General features: G+C 52.8%; 5 protein-coding genes across 6 annotated transcripts; 2 read left to right on the forward strand and 3 right to left on the reverse strand.

Moving 5' to 3' along the window:
- Window positions 1–170: 170 nt before the first annotated feature.
- Window positions 171–2,160, reverse strand: PV05_01300 (uncharacterized protein). The gene is made up of 2 exons (XM_013466272.1): window positions 1,797–2,160; window positions 171–1,730 (listed from the first exon to the last, which is right to left on the reverse strand). Exons 1-2 carry the CDS (start codon window positions 1,944–1,946, stop codon window positions 285–287), a joined length of 1,596 nt encoding a protein of 531 aa, XP_013321726.1. The 5' UTR covers window positions 1,947–2,160; the 3' UTR covers window positions 171–284.
- Window positions 2,161–3,256: 1,096 nt separating this feature from the next.
- On the reverse strand, window positions 3,257–5,855 carry PV05_01301 (uncharacterized protein). The gene is made up of 2 exons (XM_013466273.1): window positions 4,326–5,855; window positions 3,257–4,084 (listed from the first exon to the last, which is right to left on the reverse strand). The coding sequence occupies exons 1-2, from the start codon at window positions 4,723–4,725 to the stop codon at window positions 3,579–3,581; spliced, it is 906 nt and encodes a 301-aa protein (XP_013321727.1). The 5' UTR covers window positions 4,726–5,855; the 3' UTR covers window positions 3,257–3,578.
- Window positions 5,856–6,084: 229 nt separating this feature from the next.
- Window positions 6,085–8,582, reverse strand: PV05_01302 (uncharacterized protein). The gene is made up of 5 exons (XM_013466274.1): window positions 7,789–8,582; window positions 7,627–7,731; window positions 7,316–7,573; window positions 7,120–7,262; window positions 6,085–7,067 (listed from the first exon to the last, which is right to left on the reverse strand). Exons 1-5 carry the CDS (start codon window positions 7,963–7,965, stop codon window positions 6,605–6,607), a joined length of 1,146 nt encoding a protein of 381 aa, XP_013321728.1. The 5' UTR covers window positions 7,966–8,582; the 3' UTR covers window positions 6,085–6,604.
- A 1,664-nt stretch (window positions 8,583–10,246) lies between these two features.
- On the forward strand, window positions 10,247–13,054 carry PV05_01303. Of its 2 annotated transcripts, XM_013466276.1 has the most exons (7): window positions 10,247–11,124; window positions 11,174–11,244; window positions 11,298–11,411; window positions 11,465–11,547; window positions 11,598–11,642; window positions 11,692–12,374; window positions 12,430–13,054. In XM_013466276.1, exons 1-7 carry the CDS (start codon window positions 10,984–10,986, stop codon window positions 12,865–12,867), a joined length of 1,575 nt encoding a protein of 524 aa, XP_013321730.1. In that variant the 5' UTR covers window positions 10,247–10,983; the 3' UTR covers window positions 12,868–13,054. The 2 variants fall into 2 exon arrangements, with proteins under 2 accessions (XP_013321730.1, XP_013321729.1); XM_013466275.1 differs by having other exon boundaries at window positions 11,174–11,411.
- Window positions 13,055–13,560: 506 nt separating this feature from the next.
- PV05_01304 (uncharacterized protein) lies at window positions 13,561–16,496 on the forward strand (the record flags this gene model as incomplete). The annotated part of the gene is made up of 2 exons (XM_013466277.1): window positions 13,561–13,765; window positions 13,819–16,496. The coding sequence occupies 2 exons, from the start codon at window positions 13,561–13,563 to the stop codon at window positions 16,494–16,496; spliced, it is 2,883 nt and encodes a 960-aa protein (XP_013321731.1).
- Between the last annotated feature and the right edge of the window lie 633 nt (window positions 16,497–17,129).

A 17,129-nucleotide genomic window follows, 5' to 3' on the forward strand; every position in this document is an offset into this window, starting at 1 on the left:
CTGTGGAAATCGTCAAGATCCAACTGGGGAAAGGCCGACGATCTCGGACACTCACCGGGCGTGGAATCGGCGGCAACTCCGGGCACTCTGGTTACAGTACAGTAGTTAAGTAGCGGTCAGCCTGTGGAGAGCGGTCAAAGCTGGCGGATGGGATACTTGAAAACGTTCATGGGTATAGTATATTATATACTTGATTCATCGAGGTAACGCCGCATCTCAGCCAGGCTTGACTCTGTCAGCAACCTCGGCGAGTTGGCTCGGATTTGTGTCCACGCCGCCATCCATCAGTAAATATACATGAACTCGTCGTTCTTGCGATCGGTCAAATCCAGGAATGCCTTGTCACCCAATCTCCGCCCGCCATCTGCCTCGTCCATAGCAACATACTTGTCCTCCATCGAATGATCCTTGATATTGGCAGGCTTTCCATTCTTCACCCGCTTCCGGGCATGCAATTTGTTCAGGAACATCAGATTGCCCAACTGGATAATGACGACGGCGAAAAGAGTGACGAAAATCGCCAGCGTGCTGCGCAGACCGGGATGGTATGCTGGGGCGTCTTTCTTGTTGAACAACAACGGACCGATGATGTTGCCTGAAGATGAGCCAGCGTTGTAAAGCGACATGATGACGGATTTCTTGGTGCTGCCGCCGGTGTTGCCAACGATCCATGAAACGATCAGAGGATTCCCGCCAAAGAGAAACGCGAGTAGATAGTAGGCAACGAGCAGGCCTGCCGTTGCACTCGAGGTGCGAGGCAAACAGTAAAGAACTGCAAGACCAGCGATGACCGGAAGCATCAGCGAAGCAAGGATGGCAGATTTGAGCTTGGCTTTTTGTGCGGCATACGAGGCCAAGAGAATGACGATGAATTGCATGGCTCCGAACGGCATGTTGAGTAGAGACGTCTTATATTTGTCGAAGCCGACGCCCGAGAGGATCAGGGGACCGAATGTATTGGTCACGCTCGCACCGACGTTGAGGAGGAGTGACATTCCAATCCAGAGATAGGTCTTGGGTTCAAGAGCAAGTTCGAGAATGTGAGACCATTTGTATTCTCGGTTGCCAGTGCCCGTCTGATTAGCCCGTAGGCGTTCGATGGCTTGTGCCTTCTCGTGCTCCGTCAAGAACCGGGCAGAGGGGATGTCGTTGTCGAGGAACCACCAAGCAAACGGTGCGGAGATGATGGTGATGAGGCCGACAAAGAGGAAAATGATTTGCCATTCTGCCAGTACGTCGGATTTGATTTTTCCCAAGCCGTAAGAGAGTGCTGCCGCCGCGATCGTGGCGATACCATTTGTACCATACCAAGCTGCGACTCGAATGGGTTGCTCAGCTCGGCGATACCACTGACTGGTGATGACGCTGAACAATGGCAGACAGCCGCCCTCGAAGAGGCCAAGGAAGAATCGTGCAGCCATCAATGAGCTGAAACTGTGACACGCGGCCATTGAAGCCTGGGCGATGCCCCATCCGAGGCAAAGAGTCGGCATCAAGATCCGGTGCGGGACTTTGACGATCAGGAAGGAGGAGAACGGTTGCCAGGCGAGTTGTGCGATGGGAGCAATAGATCCCACCAGTGAGTACTGGTTCCCTGTGAGATGGGTGTCTTTCTGCAGGCCGAAGAGGGCGCCGTAGCCGAGCACAGATTTGTCGAGGATTTGAAGGAAATAAATCCAGACGAGGACGACAAGTATCACACGGTCGGTTTTTCTTCTGATTCGTTTGTTCTGGAGGTAATATTAGTAACAAGAGCCTCGTCTTGATAGACATTGGATATTGGATATTGAACTCACGTCTTCTTCAGTGAGGTCGACTCGATCAGTTCCGACAATCGAAAGAGCTCGGTCGCCATGTTTCTTGTCCACGATCTCTATAATTGGACGACCGGTTTCGACATCTTCGTCGTGGGCCATCGGCGTTCTCTTATCGTCCAAAGTGGCCATGGCAAATCAAAATGATATCGTCTCAAGCTTGCTGGTTTCTTGGCTGCTGTCCCAGAAGCGAGGCTCTTGATTTCCCGAGTACAGAGGCAGTAGGAAGGAGCTGCGAGGGCCAGCATTTATATGTGAGGGAGAGGAGATGGGGGGCATTATTCCTCGTGTTGAATTTGATCAAAGAAGCAGGGGATGAATGGTGTGGGGTCCGGGCAGGTGTCTCTTCACCCTCGTGATGCCATGCTGGAGAGAGGGAAGCGAAGATACTAGGCCAATCGATCACCTTTTGTCCGGGGTCGACGTTGCAAGCATGAAGTCAGCGGCACATGCCAGTTGCCTATGCATCCTGTGATAGCCGCTCCTACACGTACATCTCAACCCCGCCATAGCTGATCGGCAATTGAATAACGCAGAAGAACTTCCATTTGGCATCTGGGCAGCGCGAAGACTAGGCTGGTGCCATGCTTAGTAGCCTGAGTGGATGATGGTGGTGTAGGAGTCCCTCGGGCATGGTCGGTCCTTAAGCCGGTTGGGTTCTTCAGGTCGTGGGGGCGTTTACGGGCACCTTTTGGGGCGCTCACTAGGCCATCATGGGCCATTATGGGGGTTAGTTCTAGGCTAGTGCTGGCCATCTTCCCCCCCACGGCCTCACCTGATCAATCAGCTTCCACAGCGCCCCTCTCCTGCGCTTCCCTTGAAATCCGGGGGAAAAGTAAGCGGCTACAGCTTCAGACTTGATACCCTTTCACAATCAACTTCTTTCAATTGCCGATATCAGTGCCTGTCACGCTACCGGTAGATTGCCCTCTGAGTCGGTGAGCGAGATGGTCAGGTTGAGCCTCGTACACACTGCGCCTCGACAGACACCATGCCTCCCCCAAGACCTGACCGAGTCGAATCGAATCGCTCTTGCGATCAGTTCCTCCACCTCGAACGACGTCCACCGAACCTCATTCCTCTTCGAGCCCTCGCTAAGATACGATGTCGAGGGAGGTAGAATATTTAATGCATGAAAATAAAGACCGCTACAAGCACAGGCGCAGGCTCCTTCCCATGTGCTCTGCTTTCCTGGATGCCACCACTCGTGGACACTGAATGCGCCAGGCTGGCAGTATTACAGATCATAAATGAAGTTGCGTTGTACAACAAATGGCCGGGCTCGCAAGCAAGTCATCCACGCCACTGATGAATCTCTTGGTTTCGTTTCTGCGGTCACAGTCTCATACAGTGGGACGTGGGGGAGACAAGGCCATGTTATAGCCATGCCCTCAGACAGATCATGATAGCCTCGACAAGGCTAGCAATGCTTACAGTAAGTAGCTGTTTGTTCAGTCGCCGACAAGGTTCGACCGTCGGTAAGATACTCCGTACTGCTCATGGAACGCAGAATCTAGCAGCTCTCGTGTCGGCCACTGAAGCAAAAGGGCGACTGTCTGCCCAGGAGCTGGGAGCTGGCTGCATACCTTACCTTAAGGTACCTAGGTAGCGTGGGTGCTTGATCACCTCATTCCCGCTCTCTCCGATAAGGTGGCTGGGTGGACGGCATATGATCCAATGTCGAGGAAATGCAAGGACCATCACCGCATCTTTCTCGGTATTCTGAGACTTGTATCTTCTGCCCGATGAGGCAAACGTTCTCGATCATACCTGCTCACTGCTTTTGGTTGTCCTTCTCAGCCAGTCCTCCCAGTCGAACACTCCATTGCCCTCCATCCAGACGCCAGGCTTCCTCTGCTGGACGACCACACCTTCCTTGTCCCTGAAGAACACCAACCCCCCAGCAACGTCTTTCAAGGGATTTCCCTCCCCCTCGCCAGCTCTACCCACAGGCCCAATGTTGAACCCGCAAGTCTGATAGAACCTTTCCTTCCCGTCGGCGGCAATGACGCTGCAGGCAATACCTTCTTCCCGTGCCTGCTCCAGACCCCACGCAACCAGCGCGCGTCCTTGTCCCTTTCCTTGGAAATCCGGGTGCACTGCCAGGCACTCCAGATACCACGACTCGGCGCGATCTCCTTCCCAGACGTGATCGAGGAAATCGTAGGATTGTTCCACAATGTCTTCGTCTTGAGGCGACGCGGCGCGATTAGGCGAGAAGAAGTTCATGATCTTGGCCACCAATCCAGCTATGGGTTTGAGGAGTCGTCCTGGAAAGAGCGACGTCAGATACATCTCTTGGAACAGACTTGAATCCGGAGACGAGGGGCTCGAATCATAGACTGTAGTCCCCTCATAATACCTCAGTCGTGATGAGCTTCGACATGGGTTATGGATTCTCTTGGGAGTGGAGAAGCTGGCTCAGCGGCGCTTTTCAGCGGCGCGAGCAGCAACGATAAATGTAGGCACCAGATTGTCACAACGAACAAAAGGACGAAACATTGAACTTACTTGGATCCCACCAGTCCAATTCCCATCCAGCCTTTCGATTCTCCCGTTTCGAAGGGGCAATCCTGCTCCAGTGGGCCAGTCCGGTGACTATCTCGCGCTGGCCTTTGTCTTTCTCCGTCGTCACAAGAAAGACATGACTCCAATCCCACCAGTCGACCATGAACCGCCGGTACCAGTACTTGTCGGAGTCGAAGGGGTACTCATGCCGCTTTGGATGTATCAGGCGGCCGAAGAGCACTTCATCCCAGAAGGCGAGAGACGTTGCGCGTGCTGCACCAGTAAGGTCGGTGAACCGCGCCCGGCGCAGTGTGAAGCTCGCAGAACCAACGAGTCCGACGGTACTTGTGGTTGTCTGCTGCGGAAGGAGTGGTGTAGTATCTGATAATGGAGATCGGGACATGTGGAATGCTTTTCGTCGTCAGCGCAAGGTTGAGTGAGCTCCGTGCTCGGCCGTGACCACGCTGACTGTTCGTGGCGGGTCAATTGGTCGCCCTCTGCTGATTTTTGGGTCACTTTTTGGACGTCTGTCGGCACTCCCTGCAAGGGCGGAGTACTCACGGGCAAACCCCCGGAAACGGGCGAGTGCACTGCAGAGCAGGAACTCGTACTGTACCGATAGAGGCTGCAAAGACAAACCACTGTTTGCCGTGATTCGTGGCACGTACTTGCTGTTGGGACCTGGCCTCCCGGTCTGTCTTTTCAACGACTGGATGGTGAAGAGCCTGCTTGAGTTTTACCCCAGCTAACTTGATACCTCTCCCAAAGGTCCTTCCTAAACGTCTCCAGGAATGAGGACCTCTGATTGCTTGAAGTCAGATCGTGCAAGTACGCGTCGAGCGCACCTCCGCGTGGCCAAGACAAGTGGTAGTTCCAGCCTCCAGGGGAAACGGTCCTCCTAAGCAAGCGAGTCGGGAGGGTCCAAGGAACAGCAAAATCGATGGAACACACCCCCTTGCCGCCCGATATCTGATCCTTGATGGGTACTCCGTAGGGTGAAGGACTATATCGATATCCGCTGATGTGGAATTTCCAATACCTCGTACAGTAGGCGTGCCCTCCCCAGGTTTGGCCGAGATGCTGGGGCAGGGCTAGGCTAGGCAGTGCTAGGCTGTCTGGGCGATGGACGCTGATCCTGGTGTTGGATGTTTGAACGGGCAGAAAGTTTGATGCTACGGCTCTTTGGGAAGGTGCTTGGCGAGATCACCCTAGAGAGACGGTTGTGGTTGTGGTTGTGGTTAAGGTGTCCTTTTGCTTTTTCCGACGGAAAATTGTGTACGTGCTGTACTACTGTACAGTGTCTGGTATCTGGACCCAGACCCGAGAGAGCTAGGGCTCGTTTTTGTTCGAGCCGGTCAATGGTTGGAACACTCTCGGGTAGAATTCCTCGTGGATGATGCAGATGGATTCCAGTACTGTGTATTGTAGCTACGGAGTACTGTGATGGCTTGATCCAAGTAGTTGAGAAGTTTCCGCGAGACCTACACGTACTGTGGTAGATTGCTAGCTCAAGGCGATCCGAGATGAAGCTACTGTAAAAGTCCTAACTAGACGTGCCAGCATATGCCGAGGCCAGGCGAGCAGAAAAGATCGTGGAGGATCCAGCACATCGAGGCACTAACATACACGCACTACCCAGGAGACACCAAACAGGTGCGGCCTCGGGACCATGACCCCCACTGAAGCACCTAGGTACTGTGTTAAAAGGCCAAGTCAAGCTAAACAACAGTGCGTGATGGCTGCTCAAGCCACTTTGCATCGCCCAAAGATAAGGTGCACGACTTCAGGCATCGATCGAGCGTGATCGTGCGTTGAGCAAAAGTACGACTGCCACCTACCTAGTAATTGCCGGCATATAGGAGTCACAACAAGCACACTGGCGTGCTGAGCAATCTCAGTATGGTACGGACTAACAAGATGGGAATTCCAACCATCCTCACACATGTACACGCCCGATATTAGCTGTGCGAAGTCGGTCGTCCTTGACCTCGTTTTAGAATACTTCGTGAGGTCCCCAGTCTATCTTTGCACCATTGTGATGTGCCAGCAAACCACAAGTACTCCTTCCCGTACATTTAGACCATTTCCAGTGCATGAGCCTCGTCGAATTTTCTACTCCCAACCCATTCTCGCTGTTACTGACCAATAGTACAGTCTTCCGTACTCCGTATCATTGCCCACACTATACACAGTAGTCCCTCCGTACGCCAGGAGCACCTCATCCAGAGGCAAAATCGTAACGTTGACACTGTCACCCTCCTCAACTAGGCGATCAGATCAGATCAGATCTTGCCCTGATCGGTCTCGTAACGAACATTCCACTGAACATCTTTTCGTATGATATGGTCTTGACTGCCAACGCTGTCGATCGACTCTTGATCTCTGGTCTTGCCGCCACTCCGCACCTGCTGCGGAAGCGGTCCCTGTTCTTCAATGTCATGATATGATCGATTGGTCGACCGTGACTTGGAATCTTTCCCCACCGAGCCGAGCTCATATCCATGCGATCGGTTATAGCGTCCCGATGAACTGTAGGCTTGTGTGCTTGCAGGATCCAGCTGGATGCCGAAGCCGCTGCTGAAGCTCTTGACAAAGGACTTGAGGTTTGGAATCGTAGCCGACATGAGGGACCAGCAGAGTTGGACTTGCTGAAGAACAAGCGCGGGGACCAGATCAATGCCCGGGTTATTGGATGTGGTATACTCGGAGATGAATTTGAGGTGGAGGATCGACAGTGCCACGAGGCTATAGGAGAGTTTAGTAGGTGCTTGAACGCCGTGAGAATGCCATAACTTACGGCAAGCGGAAAGCAAAGGCAAGGACCACCTGGCATTTCAGCACAAAAGCAATCTGCACGGGCAGAACGATCACGATTGAAAGCAGTATCAAGATGCATTCTGTCACCACATCGAAAGCAGTGATCAGCTGCCAACGCAAAAACTGCAGCCTTGTCAGCAAAAAGGATTCTCGACCACTTTTTCGGCATGACGTACCTGGTGAGAACATTGTGATGAGTTTCCCTGAATGAAGGTCGATACGGGGCAGTCAACAGAGACTGCTATCACGGAAAGGAGGCCCCAGATCCCCATGGCTGCGAGAACAGAGAGGCCCACCCAGTAGAATGTTCTCGATTGACCTTGACTGGTCGCTTTTGGGCCGCTCAGATTGAATAGCCTTAGCATGAGATATAGTGTAGATGCTTTGGCTGCGGCAAGGGCTAGGATGAACATGAGTTCGCCAGCAAATGCAGCCTAGGGAGTCATATGAGCCGAGAACGAACATGAAAACTGCGTGCTGTGCTTACGCGGCTGGCCTTTTCCAATTCACTTTGGCGGAGTAAGTCCTGCGTTTTACCCAGTCCATGGTTGAGCCCAACCATGATCGCAGCGACCTCTCCAACTTGGATGACCTAGCGGATGCGTCAGTGGTGGATCGCGAAGAAAATGGGCGCGCGCGCCTGACGTACCGTTGCTGCAAACGCAAGGTAGTCGTCCACGCCATATATCTTCCTGCGCAGGTGTCCCCTCAAGCCCAAGGTGATGACAGAATATACAAGACATAGCGAAGCAGATATCCAGACCGAGCCTGCGTGGTCATCTGGGGTAATGGGAGAAAAGCGATTCCCTGTGCCAGTGTCCGCCATGGTGTAGCTGAGGGTGCTGAATTGGGCGCCAATTCAAAAATCCAAAGAGAGGGTATTTGACAACGTGAGATAGAGCACTGGGTATTCAAAAGATTACCCACGACTTCCACAGTGGTCAATTGGACGTCCCGCACGGCATGCAGCGATGACTTTGCGCACTCCCGCAGGTGATAGGGTTGGGAGCCGGACCGGGGTGTTGTGTCAACGACGTTATAGTTCCATGGCTGCTGGTACACGTATGCTTAGAGGACCTTCGCATGAGGAGGGAAGGCGAGGTAGGGCTGCGACTGAGACGCGGTATGAACCTAGACCCTGGTCGTCGTCCTGGTTGCGGATTGAGATTTGTGGCTTTTCGTTAATTGATGCCCTGACGCAGCGGCGGTTACCAAGAAGCGGCCCGGCAAAGTCAAGCTGGCCGAGCTCTCGGTTTTCAAGCACCTGTTCGACGACTGGCGTTTCCGGTAGTGTGGGAGATGTCAGCTATTGCGCGATAAGAACGCCTCAAGTTGGTGCTGAGGACAATATGGAGCAATGCGTATATCAAGAGACATCGGTCGATCGCTGCCGTTTGCGGATGCCCAAGATATCTGAGGAGGAGAGGGAAAGGCATCCATTCCACCTGGGTCAGCCATGATTGGACTCTGAAAGCCACTGCTCAGCAATACTTGCTTCACGCCTAGCATCGGAGATCTTTTTCGTTTGAGTTAACAAGGGCATGGCGTTTCGTGATTTGCTGTTGGGTGGGGCGTCCCTGCAGACAGGCCTCGACGTTCGATAAGACTTTTCGATGGTGCATTAGCGTGGAGGGCCATAGTCCATTCGGCTGCCAGCGTTGGCTGGGCGGCCGTTGGGCGCTGATTGGGAAGCATAACGAGCGGATCGGCTATTTTTCTCCCACTGCCTCGAGAAATGATCGACACGAATGACACGAGGATGACCGGCAGTGAGAGAGGTTGGTTGGCTGTCTCCTGTGCAGACACGATACTTCCGAACTTCGCAGCCTGGAATGTCAGGTCAGTAGGTCAAATAGAACGCCCCTTACGGATGCCATGCATTGCTGAATGGAGTGGGAAGCAGCTCTGAGCAATCAGTCTTCTCACCAGTGGACATTCCAAGAACGAGAGCCTTTCTGGAGGAGTCAGAAGGAGATCCTCCCCAAATCTTGGTAAATCGCAGTTCATTCGCTAGTCTGACTCCCTCGCCCATGTTCGCATGCATCGAGCGTGATTGAGGTCAGGGCATAAAGGTTATCTTGGTCACGGTGCGCGTGCAAGGTTCGAGTAACTCCATCGTCTCACACTTTTGACTTTGGAAGAGCTTTCGATGCAGCTTGAACCCGGGACGATGGGGCCCGCACATGCCAATGCTGTCAGCTGCATATTGGGCTAGTGAGGCCTGGTGAGCCCAACCATCTAATCAAACGATTGTGTGGCTGCCTTTCGGCGATTTCGACAGAATAGACGAAAAAAGCAAATGCAGCAAGACGAAGATGGGCTCGTCGGTTGTTCCATCTTCGGAAAAAGGGTCTCCCTCAGTTGATGAGAGGAGAGAAGAGCTGTGGTAGTTTGTTGCGCCAGGACACTACTGACCGGCTAAGGCAAGTTCCGATGTCGATCCACCTGGGTATCCGTCCGGAGGCCTGAATAGTTCGCTTTGCCAATAGCTGCTCGGTCGGTAGGGACGGTTAGACCTTCTCCCCGAGCCTTCGCCCCCTGCCCTGGTCCTTCCTCTCTATCGATCCCTCCTTCGCTTGTTCTTACATTAGCGCGTCTGGCCAACATCAACTGCTTTGCCAACGCGCCGGAACAGAGTTTTGGGAGGCTACATCGACTGGGTCGAGCGACTTGATGCTCCCAGGTACCAGTAGAATCACGGTGTGGTCATGACTTCGGTTCCTCCGACTCACATCAGTCAAGGGTGTTTGCAAGGAACCCGACAGACTTTACAGAGTAGGTAAGTTGACAGCTGTGCCTAGCTTTAGCCTAGTGACCTGATGCATCTGTGGCGAGGAAGCCAATGGTGCCATAATGTCGCCAATGTTCAAGTCCCCACCACCCTCCATCAAGTTGTTGTCTGACATCCTTGACGTCTTTCTCTGTCCATACAACTCGAGCTATTTTCGACAGCGCCCTGGCCATCCTCACGGGTGTTATACTGTTTTGGCCCAGCAGCTTCTACTTTCGACAAAAGAGACATGTTCCGAGGTTTTAAGTACCTTCGGCCAGTTGGATCAGCACAAATATCGGAATCGTTCTCTCTTCATAGGCCTGACGAGCCCAAATCTGATTGCCCTGCAGTGCCAACCTCGAGGAGACTCTGCGCTAGTGCCAAGCCTGCCAGACTCCAATAAAAGAGTGGTGCCAATCGTAGAGCTCTTTGTATATCGATCCGAGAGTCTCAGCGGTGCCCCAATTGGCCAAGAGAGCCATCATCCGAGAGCCTGAGAGCTCTTGTCACACAGAAGGCGCCGTGGCTGCCTTCGGCGCGTTCGTTGGCTTTCCTGTGCTAGTGACAGCAGCCGGGATGCCGATAATTCGAGTCTTCCTGCAAGGACGATCGCCCTGGAATGGAATCGACTTCCAGCATCACTATCGTCTGAGGTGAAGCATAAGTGTGGAGGTCTAGCTGGGGGCTCGGACTCTTTACCTTTGCCTCAATGAAGCAAGGGTGTTCAAGGTTCTCATAACCCCTGGTTCTTTGGCTTGCATTGATCACTTATAGCGTCTTAAAATTGTCGAAACCCCTCGCTTAGTGTTGAGCCCTTTGAATGAGCAGTAGCCAGTCAAGAGCTGCGGCATCGAACGCCACATGGCCCTGGGATCGACACATGGCAGCAAGCTTTCCTGTCTTCAGTTCTGACCATCTAATTCTTTTTAATCCCGCAGAGAATCAGTGTAAGGTCACTTTCACATATTGGTCCTTTAGCGAGCACAGCGTTTTTGCTTCTCGAAGCTCTTCTTCCATTGCGCATATCGTTATCCTCAGGCCTCTACCGGCTATCACTGTCGCATACCCAACATGGCACAGCCCAAAGAAACCGCCGTACTCACCTCCCAGGTTGACCTGGAGGTCGTCAACCAGAATCTGTCTGCAGAGAAAAAAGGCACGCATGATGACCAGAGGGACATGTTCCGCATGGGCAAGGCTCAGCAGTTGAGAGTGAGCAGTGCCATTGTCCGAGAGCTTCACTGTTGCTAACCTGTGAAAGCGAAATTTCCGGTTCCTCTCCATTTTTGGCTTTTCCATGATCCTTATGGCCAGCTGGGAGACAATGCTTGGGTCAGTCATCTTGCAGTAGTAAAATCGAGGAGTCTGTTTTGATACCTGATTAGGACATCCATAATCGGTCTCATTAATGGTGGAACAGCTGGGCTGATATGGATGTACCTTGTCGCATGGATTGGTTTTCTCGCCGTGAACACCTCCATGGCCGAGATGGCTTCAATGTGAGTGCCCCAGAGCAGCCATCATACCTCTACCCTTCTAACGACTACCACAGGGCTCCAACTTCAGGCGGGCAGTATCACTGGGTATCCGAGTTCGCACCCAGGAAGTACCAAAAGTTTATGAGCTTCATCGTCGGTAAGGGAGATCAACATGTTTGGATGGTTTCATGTCTGACCAGTTTCCAGGATGGCTGTGTGTGCTGGGCTGGCAAACTGGTGCAGCCAATACTGGTAAGGAAAAGATCTCGCCTGCAACCCAACGGCACTGACGATGGCGCAGCCTTTTTGGCCGGCACGCAAATCCAGGGACTCGCGATTTTGAACTATCCAGACTACGTTCCCGAACGGTGGCACGGGACACTGTTGACATTCGCGGTCGCTTCCTTCTCCGTCATCTTCAACACTTTCCTCGTCAAGAAACTGCCGCTGGTGGAAGGCATTGTGCTGATCGTCCACATCTTCGGCTTCTTTGGCGTATTGATCACTCTCTGGGTCCTCGGCCCTCGAGCTAGTGCTCACGACGTCTTCACCCAGTTCAACAACTATGGCGGTTGGAGCAGCAACGGTCTGTCTGCAGTCGTGGGTGTCCTGGCAGTCATGATTCCACTGCTGGGTGCAGATGGTGCCGTACACATGTCCGAAGAACTCCGAGATGCGTCGAGAGTGCTACCACAGAGCATGATCGCCACCACGGTCCTCAACGGAGCAATGGGTTGGATCATTCTAATCACGTTCTGCTCCGTTCTAGGTAACCTCGACGACGTCATTTCTTCGCCTACCGGACAACCTTACATCGCCGTCTTCTACACCGCGACCGAGTCATACGCGGGTGCTTCGGTGCTTTCCGCTCTCGTCATCTTTATGGCCATGTTTTGCAATCTATCAATCACTGCAACGGCTTCTCGTCAGCTTTGGTCCTTTGCTCGTGACCAAGGCATGCCTCTGTCTTCCTGGTTCGCATATGTAGGAGTATCCTTGCAAATTGCGTAAGGACATGGACTGACCCAGATTTGTATAGGTCCGGCCTGGTTGGGATGTTCCAATGAACTCCATCGTGGTTTCCTGGGTTGTATCCTGCCTCCTGTCCTTGATCAATATTGGGTCGACCATTGCGTTGAACAACATCACCTCGCTTTCCCTCGTGGCCATCCTGTCCTCCTACATTGCTTCGACAGGCCTTGTCTTCTGGCGACGCCTGTGCCACCTACCTCTCCTTCCGGCCAAATTCACTTTCTCCCGATCGGTGGGACTCTTCTTGAACGGCTTCGCCATAGTGTTCTTGATCTTCGCCTTCATTTTTGCCTTCTTCCCCGCCTCTCTGAATCCCACAGTCGAGGCGATGAACTGGTCCAGCCTCATCTACGGCGCGGTGGTGATTTTTGCCATTGTCGACTATTATGTCAGGGCTCGTCATGTGTACGACGGCCCCGTGGAGTATGTGCGAAAATTGGATTAGATGGAACAAGCGACCTACTGCAAGACGATCCATCGCTGCTGTGGATTGCAGGGGTGGGTGCTCGACACTCGTCGACCAGTCTCATAAATGTGATGTCGTCCTTGGGCACCTCATGACAAGTCCAACAACTGTTCTGTATATAGCGAGACTAGAAAGAAGAATCCACCAGGTACCACTTGCCTCTTGACTAGGTCCGGTATACTTGCTTCCTTTGCGACATCGAGAGGGGGACGCTGACTCGTCCACCTCGTCTTGCCCTTTCCCAGTGATCTGATTGGTCTAACTTCTCCACACGGCGAAAGATTGATGCCAAGCACCGACTTGGACTCCGCGGGGAAAGAACTCCTCTTGGTCACGTGCCTTGGTTGGGTGGCTGGGCACCTGGGAATTTTCCTCCATCACCTCCCCTTCCTACTCCGAGGTAGTCAGTCATATTTGCATCAATACTCCGTACGAACCATGTCAATGTTCGATGTCACTAGTTTTGTCATGGCGTCCAACTACCACGGCTTACAATGACCGCCGATTTGACATCATTTCGTATCGTGAAGAGTGCGGACCTTCCGCCGCTCCACGAACGGATTCCTGTCCGATCAACCACTTCTATGGGTCAGTCCTGCCGCGCGCCTGAGTCAATCACATTCAACATCCGGACGATCATGCTTTTGGTCTTGCAGACTCGGAGCTATTAACATGTCGGACCCTAAACGCCTACGTCTTGACCCCACGCTCAGTGCGCCGTACAACATCAGTCCGTTCGATCCTACTCCGAATCCCAGCTCAGACACGAGGCGGCGTTCGAGCAGAGCGGATCCTCGACGTCGTTTCGAGTGCACGCACCCTGGCTGCGGACGCGACTACTCTCGTGCCGAACACTTATATCGCCACCAGTTGAATCGTGAGTCTCTGCAGGTACTGCTGGTGTTAGTATCAACTGCTGACACCGACCAGATAATCCCAAGGAGATCTTCAAATGTGACTATCCAGGATGTACACGGACTTTTGTACGACAAGATCTCTGCATTCGTCACAGAGACCGTCACGACAACCGTGATAAGTCCACTTCACAACAGCGAGACCCAAATCGAGAGTCCCTTTCACCCAGGTCTTCTGTGAGCAATGGTGGACTGAATGATCCTTCCTCTCCAAATTCCAATGTGTTTGCAACTCCAAGACCCCCGTCCGAGACCCTTCGCTCTCCTGTCCTGGGTCGGACGTCCTTTTCCGGAGGAAGTCCAAGTAACGTCACGGATCTTCAAGGCATCATTCCGCAGACACGCCCTGACAGTAACGGCGCGAACGGTCTTGCAAAATCTCAAAACAATGCCCACTCACGTCAGCCATTCTTCCGAAGTAACTCTCATGCAGCGGCCCAATCTCAGAATCCAGCAGACAATTATGCTTCTCACGCTGCGTCACTAGACTCCTTCTCAATTCAAAGGTCGCATAGCATTGGCGATGGTGCATTCGACAATGTCGACCCAGCAATTTTGAGCAATTCTACGACGCATGCCAACGTTTCGATGCCAACGACGGGCAACCGGCAAATGCAGGACCAATCGACTGGGGCGTACTCCATGCCCGGCCTGGGAGAGCAGCCTTTCAACGATTCGCCGGTCTCCATCAGAGATGAATTCACGGCTTGGCTGTTCGATGAAGCCGCTGGCTTACATGCAGCTCCCTTCTCGATGGCAGGTCAACCCGGAATGGGCTTTGCCAACCCTTCCGACATTTTTGGCAATACGACTTACTCAAATTATTTTGCCGATACAGCAATGGACGCGGCATATCCTGGCTTGGTACCAAATGGCTCGGGGGGCACCCCGACAAGTCTTCCTGAGCTGCCTGTAAACAGTAACTTGTTATCGCTGGCGAAACGCCAATCACTCCTTTTTCTGATGGAATCACGCTTCCACGACGGTGACAACCTGTCATTGAGACAGCTCAGAGACGAGATATTCCAAGGCAACCTGGATGCCGAGGAACACATCTTGAGCCTGCGGTCTATGCAACACTACATTGGGTCCTACTGGTATCACTTTCACGCGCAGTTACCCATCCTACACCAGCCCACTTTCTCGGCGGATGACATCAACGAATACTTGCTACTAGCAGTTATGGCTATTGGAGCCGTATATTTGGACAGGGCTCATGGGAGGCAAGCGAGAGACACAGCTGCGCGTTTGGCAACGTTCATTGCCTGGCATCTGCGATGGCAAGTCTTCATGCATAACGATTTCCATCCGCCAGCGAATTTGTGGGTTTTACAAACATTGCTTCTCCTAGAGGTATTTGAGAAGACGAGCGCAACTAGGGTGTTGCACGAACGAGCCCACATACATCACGCAACCACGATTAACTTGATGCGCCGCGGGACAGCTTTGATCGAGACTCAGCAAGACTCTGCTCGCGTACCCTCAACACCAGAGGAATGGTGGAGTCGCTGGATTACAGCGGAAGCCACCCGCCGAGCCGCTTTTGCCGCCTTCTATCTGGATGCAGTCCACGCGACAATGTTCGGGCACGCAGCGATGATGGTTGTTCATGAGATACGTCTGCCACTGCCGTGCGACGATGCTCTCTGGTCTGCCACATCTGCAGCCGAGGTGGGCCGAGTCGAAGCCAGCTTGCATGCGAATGGGATAAAATCGACGACGTTTCTGGATGGGCTCAAGAAGACTTTGACTGGTCGCAAAGTCCGGACGAATACCTTTGGAAGAATGATATTGATGGCAGGCCTGTTGTCCGTCTCGTGGCATATGCACCAACGGGACCTTCAAGTGTCCAGTCTAGGCGTGTCTTCGACCATGGGAGTTCCGGACGGTTGGAGGATCCCATTGACGAAAGCCTTTGAGTTCTGGAAAAAGGACTTCGACGAGAACATCGAGCATATGCGCCGAGCTGCCCTGCCATGGCAGAAAAACGATTCTTGGTCTGCAGATGAGGCGATGACAGAAACCGCTGATGTGCTGTATCATATGAGTCATATGGCGATGCACGTCGAATCCTGGGATTGCCAGATTTTCGCCGGCATAAAGAGGCTATTTGGAAGAAAAGTCAGTAGACCGGACTACGAAAGGGTCAAAGCCAAAATCTTTGACTGGTCCAAAGGCCAAGGGGCTACGGTCGGCGTTTACCATGCCCTGCAGCTTCTGAAATCAGTTATTTTGCCGAGCAGAGATCCTAAAAGGCTCTATCATGCTCGCGACGATTACTTACTGGTGAGACCTTGGACAATATACTACGCCGCGCTTGTTGTGTGGTCGTATGGGTTTGCCCTGGATGGGGTTCTTCGACCATTTCCGAGCCTCCTTCAACCGGCATCTTCACCGAGCGCAGGTTCTGTTCTGTCTCACGGATCCGGCCATTCGATGTTGAATATGGCACATGACGGCAGCGAATTCCAGATCGAAGCCGTGGTCAAGGATGCACAAGCCTTCTTGCAAACCGTCGGCGCGGTCAAGTCTCCACAGCAATTGGAATCGATCAAAGATGGCAGAAACAACGTGGTGGGTATTTTGGCAATCCTGGAGACTGCCTTTCGTGATTGCAGATGGGAATTACTGCATGAAGCGGCCGAGCGTCTTCGCAATGCTATCATGCTTCTGAGGGGGGCGAGTCGGAGTTGAAGTACTTCGACCAATGTGGAAAGCTCCGTCGTTCGACTGGAACTACGTTAACAGACTCCTGACGCATCTGGACACTGAAGAGTATCTTTAACGCCAGCCTGGAGGCTACCATGTCCTTCCCTGACCTGTACTGTAGAGACAATTTGCTCTCTTGGATCAACACCCCGCTGAGGGGGAACTTCTGTGGCGGGCCAAAAGCCTGTTGGTTGATCTTGTGGAGGAGAAAAGGCGGAGACGAGCAGCAACTGCAGCTTTATTAGGCCTGCATCCTGGTTCCTCGACCCCCACGCCACAGCAAATGATGCTTGGAATTTTGCCTGTGGGGGACATGAGTCGGTCATCTTCGCATAACCGGGAAAATGACGACCGACTACGGACTTGGAGCTTTTTATGCCGACAGTGTTGAATTCGCAGTGTGCCCCTTCAAAACGTCCTTGTGCAATATCGGCGTCAATTGATCAGAACGTGTCACAGAAGCACAGCTAGTATCCCGACGCCTGTCTGGCACTGTCGACCTTGCAAGTATACTCAGGCCAGTTGGATCGGTGACTGACAACCAGGACCTTCCTGCGACAAGTTGCATATTCTTTTCATATTGAGGCGAAGTCGGCTGCGAAAGCAGAGTGAACAATC

This window comes from Exophiala xenobiotica, assembly GCF_000835505.1.
Source record: "Exophiala xenobiotica strain CBS 118157 unplaced genomic scaffold supercont1.1, whole genome shotgun sequence".
In the NCBI taxonomy this organism is placed as follows: domain Eukaryota; kingdom Fungi; phylum Ascomycota; class Eurotiomycetes; order Chaetothyriales; family Herpotrichiellaceae; genus Exophiala; species Exophiala xenobiotica.